The sequence below is a fragment of the Phycodurus eques genome, chromosome 18, assembly GCF_024500275.1.
Source record: "Phycodurus eques isolate BA_2022a chromosome 18, UOR_Pequ_1.1, whole genome shotgun sequence".
Classification (NCBI taxonomy): Eukaryota; Metazoa; Chordata; class Actinopteri; order Syngnathiformes; family Syngnathidae; genus Phycodurus; species Phycodurus eques.
The window spans coordinates 10,749,119-10,759,677 of NC_084542.1; the positions used below are offsets into that span (position 1 = coordinate 10,749,119).

Genomic DNA, 10,559 nt, shown 5'->3' on the forward strand with positions numbered 1-10,559 from the left:
AGAAACCTGAGATAGAACGTGTTTCACACGCTCAGAGAAAAAGGCTGTGTTGTGTTGAATGGTTGTACATAGCAATGCTCTTATTTTAAAAAATATATCTAGATGGCAATAACTTAATGATCAAGGTCGACACACTCACATTTGACATTAATTCGGCTGAATAACAGGAGAACATAGGGCCATTTATTGTCCAAATGTAAACTCATGGAACCAGAAGAGACAAAGTGAGATTGAAAATTGTCATATGGAAGGAAAATATAATTATTCCTTTTTTAAAAATAAATACATAAATAATAAAAAATATGACTTAACCCTTCTTCCGGCAAAAACAAGAATATACAAATACAGGACAATGTGATTTAAAAAAAAAAACAGTCATCTCATATAAAACATAACTTATAGAGTAAATACATTTATATAATGTTAACATAAAACAGTTATATTTTATAATAATAAATCATCACAATTTGCACACAATGTTAATTGCGAACAAAACCCTCATTGACAACAGTTTTGATGGCTGAAAAGATAATGATGAATTTTAAAAAAAAGAGGAAACCAAACGTGTCCCATAAAGAGGTGATGTTCGCTGGCCCCGCCCATCCCCACGCATCCACCACAACGTGAGCCGTCTTCCAGTGTCAGTCACACACCTAAACACACACACACACACACACATTCAAATAGACGTCAAAACACACTCTATTTCCTATTTAACACGTACACTCCTAGTGCATTCATAAACACACACCAGAACATACATAACACACCCTGCAGGCCAGCACAAAAAAAGGAACACCCATGACCACAGTGGAGTGGATTTGCACACGTGCAGACAATTGCTTGCACTCATGACAACGTTGTAATGCACTTTCATATTGTATCGATAGGTCTCATCTGTTCATATTTTAGCTTTATGTATTATAGATTATTAGGCACTAGTTGACCGAGCTCTACCATTGAACTCTGATTTAATGTGTTAGACTTTTAAAAATATTTTTATTTGATCATCACGCTATTGTTTTTACTATTTATTTATTTAATTCATATTCTTTTATAACTGTTTGACTATAGTTTTTTTAAAAATATATTTGTAATGTTACTGTTACTCTGTTATCTTTACTCTTTATCTATATTTTTATTAAACTGATATGTTATTATTTTTGACTATATCGATTTATTTTGTGAACGTGATGCATGACATTGTCCTTACCTGATGTCTATGTATTTCCTTCATCCGTTCCCCCATTATTTGAATTTTTATAATCATTTTTATCATTTCTAATAATTGTTACGCTAACTCTGACTGTTGAAACCGGACGCAAATCTGAACAGCTGCTCGTTTCCATTTAGCTCTACAGCGCCTCCCTCTGGACATTTACTCAACTGTTGAAGACAGGCCAACATGGAACTTTTGGACAGAAGAAGGTGTCCCATTAAAAAAAAAAAAAAAAAAAAATCATAATTTGACCTCTCAGTGAGTAAAAGTTATCTGTGCTTTTACCTGCAGACAGAGCGGGTACCAGTTGAAGCGCTGGAAGTGTTTGTCGTCAAATTGCAAGCCATCCAGTGGGATGAGGACCTCGCCCAGAAAAACCTTCCTGTGCAAGGATCCTGAATGCCACACAGACGCCTGCAGTCGCTTTCCAGTCAGCAGGTGACGCTCTATGTGATACTGTTCGCAGCAAAATGAGATTAGGCAAGACAACTAAAAGAAGACACTGGCAATGATGAAATTGTATTTCAAAAAATACATTTTAAAAAAGTCACGTGAGGGAAGTTGTGATGTTACCTCAAACAAATTGTAACGTTATGAGAATGAAACTGTAATACTAGGGGAAGAAAAAACACGATCTTACTAGAAAGTCGAAGTATTACAAGAGTAAATTTGTAATATTAGGAGCAAAAAAAAGCCGTAATGTTATGACAATGAAGTCATACTGGACAGGGAAAAAAGCCCTGTTCCTAGAGAATAAAGTGGTAATATTATAAGAAAAATGTGTAATTTACAAGAATAAAGATGTCATTTTATGAGAATAAGTAGTAACAGTAGGAGGAAAAAAAGTTGTACTATTATGAAAAAAATGTTTTACTATTAAAGGAAAAATGTTTTAATGTTATGAGAATAGGATAATGATGATGTAATTTTTCAAAAGTGGAGATATTATTAGAAAATGGGTAACATTACAATAAATAAAGATTATAATAATAAGAACATTATGAAAATAAAGTGATACAATTTAGAGGAAGAACAATTTTATATTGCAAGAGAAAAAAAGTCTTATTTTAGAAAAACAAAACGTAACGTTACGACAATTAAACTGTACTATTAAAAGGAAAAGGTAATTATGTAGCAGGGGGAAAAAAGTCTAAATGTTGCGAGAATTTTTATTCATTCAATTTTTTTTAAAAGAAAAATGTCATAATGTTACAAGAATAAAGTAGTAATATTATGAGAAAAGTCTTAATATTAAGAGAATAAAAACGTAATGTTCTGAGGATAAAGATGTAATAATGTTTATAGTTACTGTTTCACGGGAATAAAGACATACTTGGAGAAATGAGACTTAACATTAAAATATAGTTTTTAGAATGTTTCAAGAATCAAATAAAAAAAACATTTCTAGAATAAAGTTGTAATATTGGAGGAATAAAGCTGATAGATAATATGCAACAATAAAGTTGTAATATATCAAGAAAATATGTTTTTCTATGTCTTTATATATTTATTTCTATATTTACATTTATTTTAGTGAGTGAATGTCAAACTTCCCACAGAAACTTGTGATAGTACGACTTTTCTCCTTGTTCCCCCCCCCCCCCCCCCTCTCGTAATATTACTACTTTATTGTGGTGAACCTTTTTTCCTCTTGATTATTATGATTTCCATGTAGGTGGAGCCCTAATACGTCTTACTTGAAAAAGTTCATTAAAAACAGGACTGGTGGTGTTTCTCTTGACTGCAGTCTTCCGTTTGTTGCTCTTGGGCGGCATCATGTAGAGTTTGACGTACCTGCGCGTGGACATTGTGCAACTATTTGAAAGCATACAAAAGACATTTTTTTGGAAGTATCACGGCTCGTCCTTACGGGTGACACCTCTTCTTCCGGTCGTCACTGTGGGGAAGGTTTCGACACGCTCCCACTGTGATCTCCAAACAGGAAGAGTCGGTGTTGTAGGCCAGCGCCAGCTCCACGTCTCCGCTCGCACTGACGCCCTCAAGCAGGCTGCACTCCGTGCTGATGCTGCTGTAACTACCCTGACGGAGGAAATCAAAACAACTTCCTTTTTAGATTACGCTGACCAGAAAAGATCAAATGATGATGACCTTTTCTATGCTATGCCGAGCTATCTTCATGTGTCAGCTTGTACGCACTCGCTTGACATCAGAGTTTTCTGAACTATTGGAGGTCTCTTCTTCCGCGCCCGTGGAGCAGCCTTCCTGGTCGCTGTCCTTGCTTCGCTTGAACAGGTTGGGAAGGCTTAGGTCTTGGTAGCGCTGATAGGAACATTTTTTTGTAGAAGAATTAATCATTCAAAAACTTAATCATTAATCATTCAAAAACAACCCCCCCACCCCCCCAAAAAAAGACCAACTGGCCTAAACACTGTCAGAAGCACAGACCTACATTTATATCTTCAATTCTAATATTTGTTTTATTAAACTGTATTAATTAATTCCCAACAGTCTATTCTCTTTATTTCATAGCGTTTCTATTGGTTGCACTGTTTCCAGCAGTTTATGTGGATGTTTAATCATCAGAATTTGCAGCCTTCATGATGACTCAGGCCCGTTTCGGCCCGATACCGATACCTGGTATCAGTACTTGCCCATCTCTCCCAAAATGTACGTTCGACAGCTAATGTTAGTAGCTAGTGTTACTCACCAACTATACGCATAAACTTGTTATCAAAGGTATGAGTCTGTTATTGTTTGTGTGTTAATTTGTTTTTCGGTGGTGAAGAATGTCTATTTAGTTAGTGACATCACTTTAGTGTGCAGAAAAGTGTGTGCAAGAGCTCCACAGAATTCTGAACAGTAAAATTAGCCCTGATGCTAATGCTAACACAACATGATAGGTGTCCTGGCTGGTCCAACACTAAAGTTGCTTAACCATGGCAATGCATTTTGTATTTGCAGCCAGTGCGGCATCCTCAATATTTTATTGAGTTTATTATTCCCCGATTCAATGTTAAATTGTGTCACTTTAATTACAGGACACTGTTACTTACTTACTTTGCGAGATTTGCTGACGTCGGTGTCAGAGAGGCTCTTCTGTGCGCTGATATGCAACTGTTTGCCGCGGTCGACGTTCAGCAGGTCTGTTCTCACGTCGTTCTGAGATGAGGACATTTCTACAAACAACAAGAGACATAATCAATCAGAGCATCTCGGTGGTGTCACAGGATTTTGCGCAACACTATTGCTGTCGAACCTGATGCAATTTTGGCCTCGATACTCTGATTAGTATCGTGAGAAAGTAACACATTTGAAACTGTAAAAAAAAAAAATCAGCTGTGTTGACTATATCGAATGTGGTCAATTTTCGATTTGTGACGGATTATTTTGAATTCTGCAGGCCTTTTACTTACGACTTACTTTTAACATCACTGTTGAATGAACACAGAAGATCTTCCACTGCTTTGGATAACATTCTGGACTTTTCTGAATCCTAAAGATAAAGACACAAAGTTATGGGCACACAGTGGCATATAATTTGTATTTATTTAGCATGTACTTTACCCCTGATCTGCTCAGAAAGTCAAATCTCGAGTGGGCTGGTGGAGTGGGTGGCACAATTGCTATGTGACTGTGCATTATAGAGAAATATAAAAGTATTTTAAAAAAATGCAAAAGCACATACATAGAGTGAGTTTTAAAGATACCTCCACATATTGTAGGTCTTCAACAGTTTCTCACCAACTGTCTCATATTTGTCTGTAAAGCAAAAAAGAATCACAAGGCATTCGTTGTGCATTTTTGGTTGATAAATTCACTTAAACAAACCTGCTATAGCAGGAAATTTCTTCGTCTTTTCCTCTAAAAACCAGTCTCCAGACCGGATCTTTACTTCCCTGGGAAGACACAACCAATGAACAAAGCAAGCAGCTGCTAAATTATTTCAGATCATTCTTGCATTAGTGTGGGCACCGTACAACTAGTTCTCGTTTGACGCATTTTGCAAAGCATCCTGTCTTTTTGGCAAGGGGTCTAGTGGCATGATGAACTGATATTGATCGAAATGCTCTTGTAAAAAGTGCTGCAGTTCTTAAGTAGCAGGCACTTAAACCCACCGACGGCAGAAATATATAAGACTGGGTCGTCACAGGGCTTTTTCACGCCTCAACAACGAGGCCCTCTGAAGAGGCCATGCCAGCGCGAAGCCCGTGTTCACACGCTGGCTGTCACGTCTGACTTTACCCCTACTCGCTTTTCTGCCTTTCTCTCCTTGACGTATGTGCACTCACAGCTGACAACGAGGCGCTCTAAAGCACCCACACCAGTGGACTATTCAAAGAGAAGATGCATTTTTAGGGTGTAGGCATAGATAGCTAGCTAACTGAATGTCACAATTGTGCTGGATAACCTCTGATGAGAATCAAGGCACTCAAGTTCTTACTGGGGGGGGGGGGGGCACTCATGCCCAACTCCAAAGTGGGGCACTAGGAAACATTTTAGCCACACCTAAAAAATCAGTGATACATGGTGTAAAATGTTTAACACTGTACCTCCAGAATTGAGGACTACATACCGTAATTGTATAATGTGCATTTCCCCCCCCCCCAAAAAAAATGTAAAAAATTAATGGTGCGCATTATACATAGGTATATGGGAAAATGGGGGGGGGGAAGTTCTCATTTTATAAATGTATGCTGCCATCTAGAGGTTATGAAAAGCGGTACACGTTCATTTCAATATGCCACTTCCACCGAGAGGTTATGAGAAATGTGTACACTTTCATTCTAATATGCCAGCGCGACCTAGAGGCTATGAAAAAGGTTTAGCCTACACTTTCATTCCAATATGACAGGACTATGTATGAGTGCATAATGTTTACAGTTGTGCTCATATGTTTACATTCCCTGGCAGAATTATTGCTTTTTGCTTTTATTTTTAAATACGACTGATGACTGAACATCTTTTAATTACTTTATGGTTATGTTATGTTTGATGATAATGCTTCTCTGAAATGCTTGACAGTTTATTTTGAATCCCATTAAATTAAAACTAAATGTGTTTCGCCTGGTCAACATATTCATATTAATCAAACATATGAGCACAAATGTGTGTTTTCACATTTACACAATGAAAGGGCTGTGAATTTCAAAATAAGAGCAAGTAAATAAAAATAAATTATTACGTGTTCAAATAAAGTACTTAACTTCAGAATATTTATTTGAAATAAAACGAACAAAATACAGATAATACTTCATGTTTTGATCATATGGGTAGAAGCAAAATCATGCATTGTAAGAATGCATTATACATAGGTAGAAGGGTTTTCCAAAATGTTGAGGTCAACTTTGGGGGTGTGTATTATACATGGGTGCGCATTATACACGAGAAATTACGGTAGTTCTCTCTCTTGTTAGCTTCAAACATCCATCCATCCATTCATCCATTTTCTGAGCCGCTTCTCCTCACTAGGGCCGCGGGCGTGCTGGAGCCTATCCCAGCTATCATCGGGCAGGAGGCGGGGTACACCCTGAACTGGTTGCCAGCGAATCGCAGGGCACATACAAACAAACAACCATTCGCACTCACAGTCACACCTACGGGCAACTTAGAGTTGCCAATTAACCTACCACGCATGTTTTGGGGATGTGGGAGGAAACCGGAGTGCCCGGAGAAAACCCACGAAGGCACGGGGAGGACATGCTAACTCCACACAGGCGGGGCCGGGGATTGAACCCCACTCCTCAGAACTGTGAGGCAGACGCTCTAACCAGTCTTTCACCGTGCCGCCAGCTTCAAACATATATAATGTATTTAGAAATCAAATTTCAGAATTTTCTTCACAGGGTCTTTCAATTTCAAGCTACCATCGTATATACGAATGTTTTTATCGTTTTTACGAATGCAATTCAATAATTCAAACAAATCCACTGTGAGCTGAACTGAAATTTCAGTGTCACTTTGACACTGTGACCACAGAGAGAAACCCTTTTTGCACAAACGGTTATCAGATGACTGAGTGAATGACTCATGCTTCAGCTCGTCTACCTGTAGGCGTAGCAGACCGTGCACTTCCACGGCGCCTCTCCCACGCACACGCGGCACTTGCTGCAGATTCGGTGGCTGCATCCACGGCAGACCGCGCCCGTGTTGCAGAACCTTCCCAGCGGCATCTGGCAACGAGCGCACGTCCGCTCGCCGTACTCCCTGGAGTAACTCTTGGCGCCTCTCCTTCGAAGCTCCTGGAGCTGCAATTTCATTCTACTGTGGCGTCAGAGGAAATCCATCATCAGTAATTTGCATTTATTGGTTCTTTGTAAGAACAAAAAACAACAAAAAAACTACATGATGAAAACCATTATGTAATGGTGTGCACAGTGGGGGAGGGGGTGGGGGTCGGCACCGGGCATTCAACTCGGGGGGCATGGAAATGGGTTTTGGGTGGGCATTCATTTCTTCACCTATCATCACCGTCATCAATAAACAGTGAGGGCTGGCAATTCCGATGCTAAAGATGAAGCGTCATTTTATAATAAAATACTAATCATTTCTTGCTGCTTGTCATTGGACAGCAACAATTTCCAACAATACAGTGACAAAATAGAGATGCCCCGGGACTAAGTTACTCACCTGATCCTGTCTTCTTCAATTGTACGCAACACTTTGTCTCTCCGAAGTACTTCCAAGATCCTCTCCCTCTCCAGAGCTTGAAGCAAACTCAAGTCCATCTTCAAATGTGAGTCTCTGGTCATTTAGCCCCGCTCGGTGATCCTCCCGATGGTGTGTCACTTTCCCTGCACTTGATCCTGAACACCTCTTAAACATCTGAAAGATTCAAGAAGTGTGTACGTAATTATGGTCATCTCTGCTAGTACCCACGTCAGAACCAGATGGATATCTATAGACTTGGTGAGCAAATATCACTACCCGCTACTGTTTTCCACTTGGACGATTAAGCAGCATCGTCCCTCTAAAACTCCTTTTATGTAAAATTATCTATCGTCCTCTTAGGCAGCAAAAGACCTGCAAGACCTTTTATGGTAGTGCAGAGGCAGGCAGCTCAGGATTGCCGTCACTATCCGTTTCAACCCGTCATCAGCCCCCCTTTAAATCGCTCTGACGTCTATTGAACCTCTCCCGGCAGCGACAGCAGGTCTTCAGACCAGAGCAAATGTCAAACCTTGCATTATTGATGGCTGACCAACCTCCTCTGTTTTGTACTTCGGCCTTTTGCACGCACATATTCACATGGAAAAAAACCCCCAAAACAACTCGACTTTCATGTTTAGTGAAATGACAAGACAGTCAGGTGGTTGCTTGCAAACTAAATAAGCACACCTCTGTAACGGAAAACAAGATATTTCCCCCTCTTGTTAACTTGAAATGATAGTGAACAAACAGCAGGATAAAAGACTGGGTCTTTCGGGTAATTCTGCAAGATTTTGTAGTCGAAAAATTTCCCGGACTCGAAGCAGAACAAATCTTAGAATACCGTACTACTGTATTCAGACAAGAGCTGCAACTGCTGCCATGGTGCATTTACTTTTAAAAAATATATATTAAAAAAATCAGTTTTTTTGCCTGTGTTTATGGTCGACGCCATTTTGTTGTTGTGGAAGATCATGGATCACGGACGCAAATAGATGGTTTAAAGCTATAATCCGCAATTTATGACGCTGGAATTCAGCATTACAACAAAGCCTTCATCGCTTCGATATGACGAGGGTTAAATGCTTGTCCGACTTCCTCGTCCTCCTTCCTACCCCGCATGCTTTCTCCTTTCTCTATGGCTCAGTCGACCTGCACGCGCTCCATACATGGGCCTGCCTGTTCGTACGTAAAATATGTAATTTCTGCGATGTCATTTTAGAGTATTCATTTTAGAGTATTTTTATCCAGCGAGGGAATGTATAGGATAGTCACTAAATGTAAAATAAATATGAAAAATATAACAAGATGTGTCAGAAGCTGATAGGCTTAATCAGCTTTCTGCCATCTACTCTTGTCGTGGCTCGGGTGAAAATGTTATTTTTTTTTAACAAAACATAGTTGCGGATTCTAGCTTTAAAGTTATATAAGTTATTTAAAGCAGTGATTTCCAACCACTGTGCAGCAGCACATCAGTGTGCTGTGAGAAATCATCAAATAATTATCCAGTTTTATTTATTTACTTCAAATAATATAGCTTTGTTCATCTATCTATGCCAGCGATTTACATTGACAGGCAAAACAATCAAATAATAAATCCACTAGATAGCAGAGAGGCTAAAATTATTCTGCGCCTCCACCTGTTGCCATTCATACAGAGGAATAGATTTGTGTTCAACTAAACAGGCCCAGATTTCATACTGAGGAAACTACAGGAAACTGAGATGAGATCATTCAGTAGAAATACTTCAGAGATATACTTCTCATGATGTTTTCTGTTTGCTGGTGTGCCATGAGATTTTTCTGATGTAAAATATGTCCCTTGGCAATTACAGTTTGACTCTATAAGAAAATCAATGCAAGTTACATTATGACTAAATTCTTACACAAACAGTAAGAGAACATTAGTATAATGAATAAAATGCTACTTGCTTAGGAGTGACTATGTGGCCTCATATCTGTGAACCAAAAGATGGTGGGTGGTCACAGCAGCCCACTGCAGCTGTTACGGCAAAATGACTCGTCGAAATACACCGGGACTCAAGCATGCATGAGGTAGCTGACGTATTTCCTTACCATCAAATGAGCTTCCTGAAAGCCCCCCAACCAGCCTGAAAAAAAAAGCCACAATGACCACCACAGTCCAAATGAAACTGTCACACTTCTCTCTTCTCAAGCTTTGTGGCATGTCATAACATGTCTACTAAAGATGTGCAAAGACACACAAAATCAACTAAATCCAAAAGGCAAATGATGCTGTCCAGCAATAACTGTGTCACAAAGAAGAAGAAAGTCCAAAACCCAGAAACATGTCAAGAGGGAGATGAACATTTTTAGCACTTAAGGCTTTGTCAAACTCCTTTAAAATGACAAAAACACACATCCTCAAATGTGGAATTACTGTCATAAGCCATAAAAGTGCTACAAAGATCAAGTGCTTACCTTTTGGCTCCCCCAGACAGAGAGTGTGGCGATGTAATGCGACTGCTGCTTTCGTACACACTAGGGAAACACTCAAAACACATCCTTCCTCTTTTCTTCTTCTTCTTTGTACTTATACTGCTGCAATCTGTGATGAATCCTTCCTGGGTGTGTTTTCATTTAGCCAATTTCAGAGTGTGCAACATTTCTTGGGGGCAGTTCTAGTGTAGGAATAAAACATCACACAGGGTCTCCAACACACACACACACACACACACATGCATATATTTAATCATTTATAGAATGATAAAAT

General features: G+C 39.2%; 1 protein-coding gene across 3 annotated transcripts; it reads right to left on the bottom strand.

Moving 5' to 3' along the window:
- Positions 1-172: 172 nt before the first annotated feature.
- sytl3 (synaptotagmin-like 3) lies at positions 173-10,501 on the bottom strand. 3 transcript variants are annotated; one of them, XM_061704264.1, is made up of 14 exons: positions 10,268-10,501; positions 9,902-9,936; positions 7,808-8,002; positions 7,226-7,438; positions 5,009-5,076; positions 4,888-4,939; positions 4,745-4,811; positions 4,601-4,673; positions 4,238-4,356; positions 3,377-3,499; positions 3,090-3,259; positions 2,917-3,034; positions 1,505-1,675; positions 173-653 (listed from the first exon to the last, which is right to left on the bottom strand). In XM_061704264.1, the coding sequence occupies exons 3-14, from the start codon at positions 7,927-7,929 to the stop codon at positions 642-644; spliced, it is 1,308 nt and encodes a 435-aa protein (XP_061560248.1). In that variant the 5' UTR covers positions 7,930-8,002; positions 9,902-9,936; positions 10,268-10,501; the 3' UTR covers positions 173-641. The 3 variants fall into 3 exon arrangements, with proteins under 3 accessions (XP_061560248.1, XP_061560249.1, XP_061560247.1); XM_061704265.1 differs by having other exon boundaries at positions 2,917-3,013; positions 7,226-7,441; XM_061704263.1 differs by having other exon boundaries at positions 7,226-7,441.
- Positions 10,502-10,559: the final 58 nt, after the last annotated feature.

Bases quoted from the DNA above. Each gene is read 5' to 3' on its own strand.
- sytl3 (XM_061704263.1), bottom strand. From the start codon at position 7,929: ATGACCAGAGACTCACATTTGAAGATGGACTTGAGTTTGCTTCAAGCT. The intron at 4,940-5,008 runs GTTTGTTTAAGT...TTTGCTTTACAG, and splicing joins GAAATTTCCTGCTATAGCAG to ACAAATATGAGACAGTTGGT. The intron at 4,357-4,600 runs GTAAGTCGTAAG...TGTTGTTTGTAG, and splicing joins ATTCAACAGTGATGTTAAAA to AAATGTCCTCATCTCAGAAC.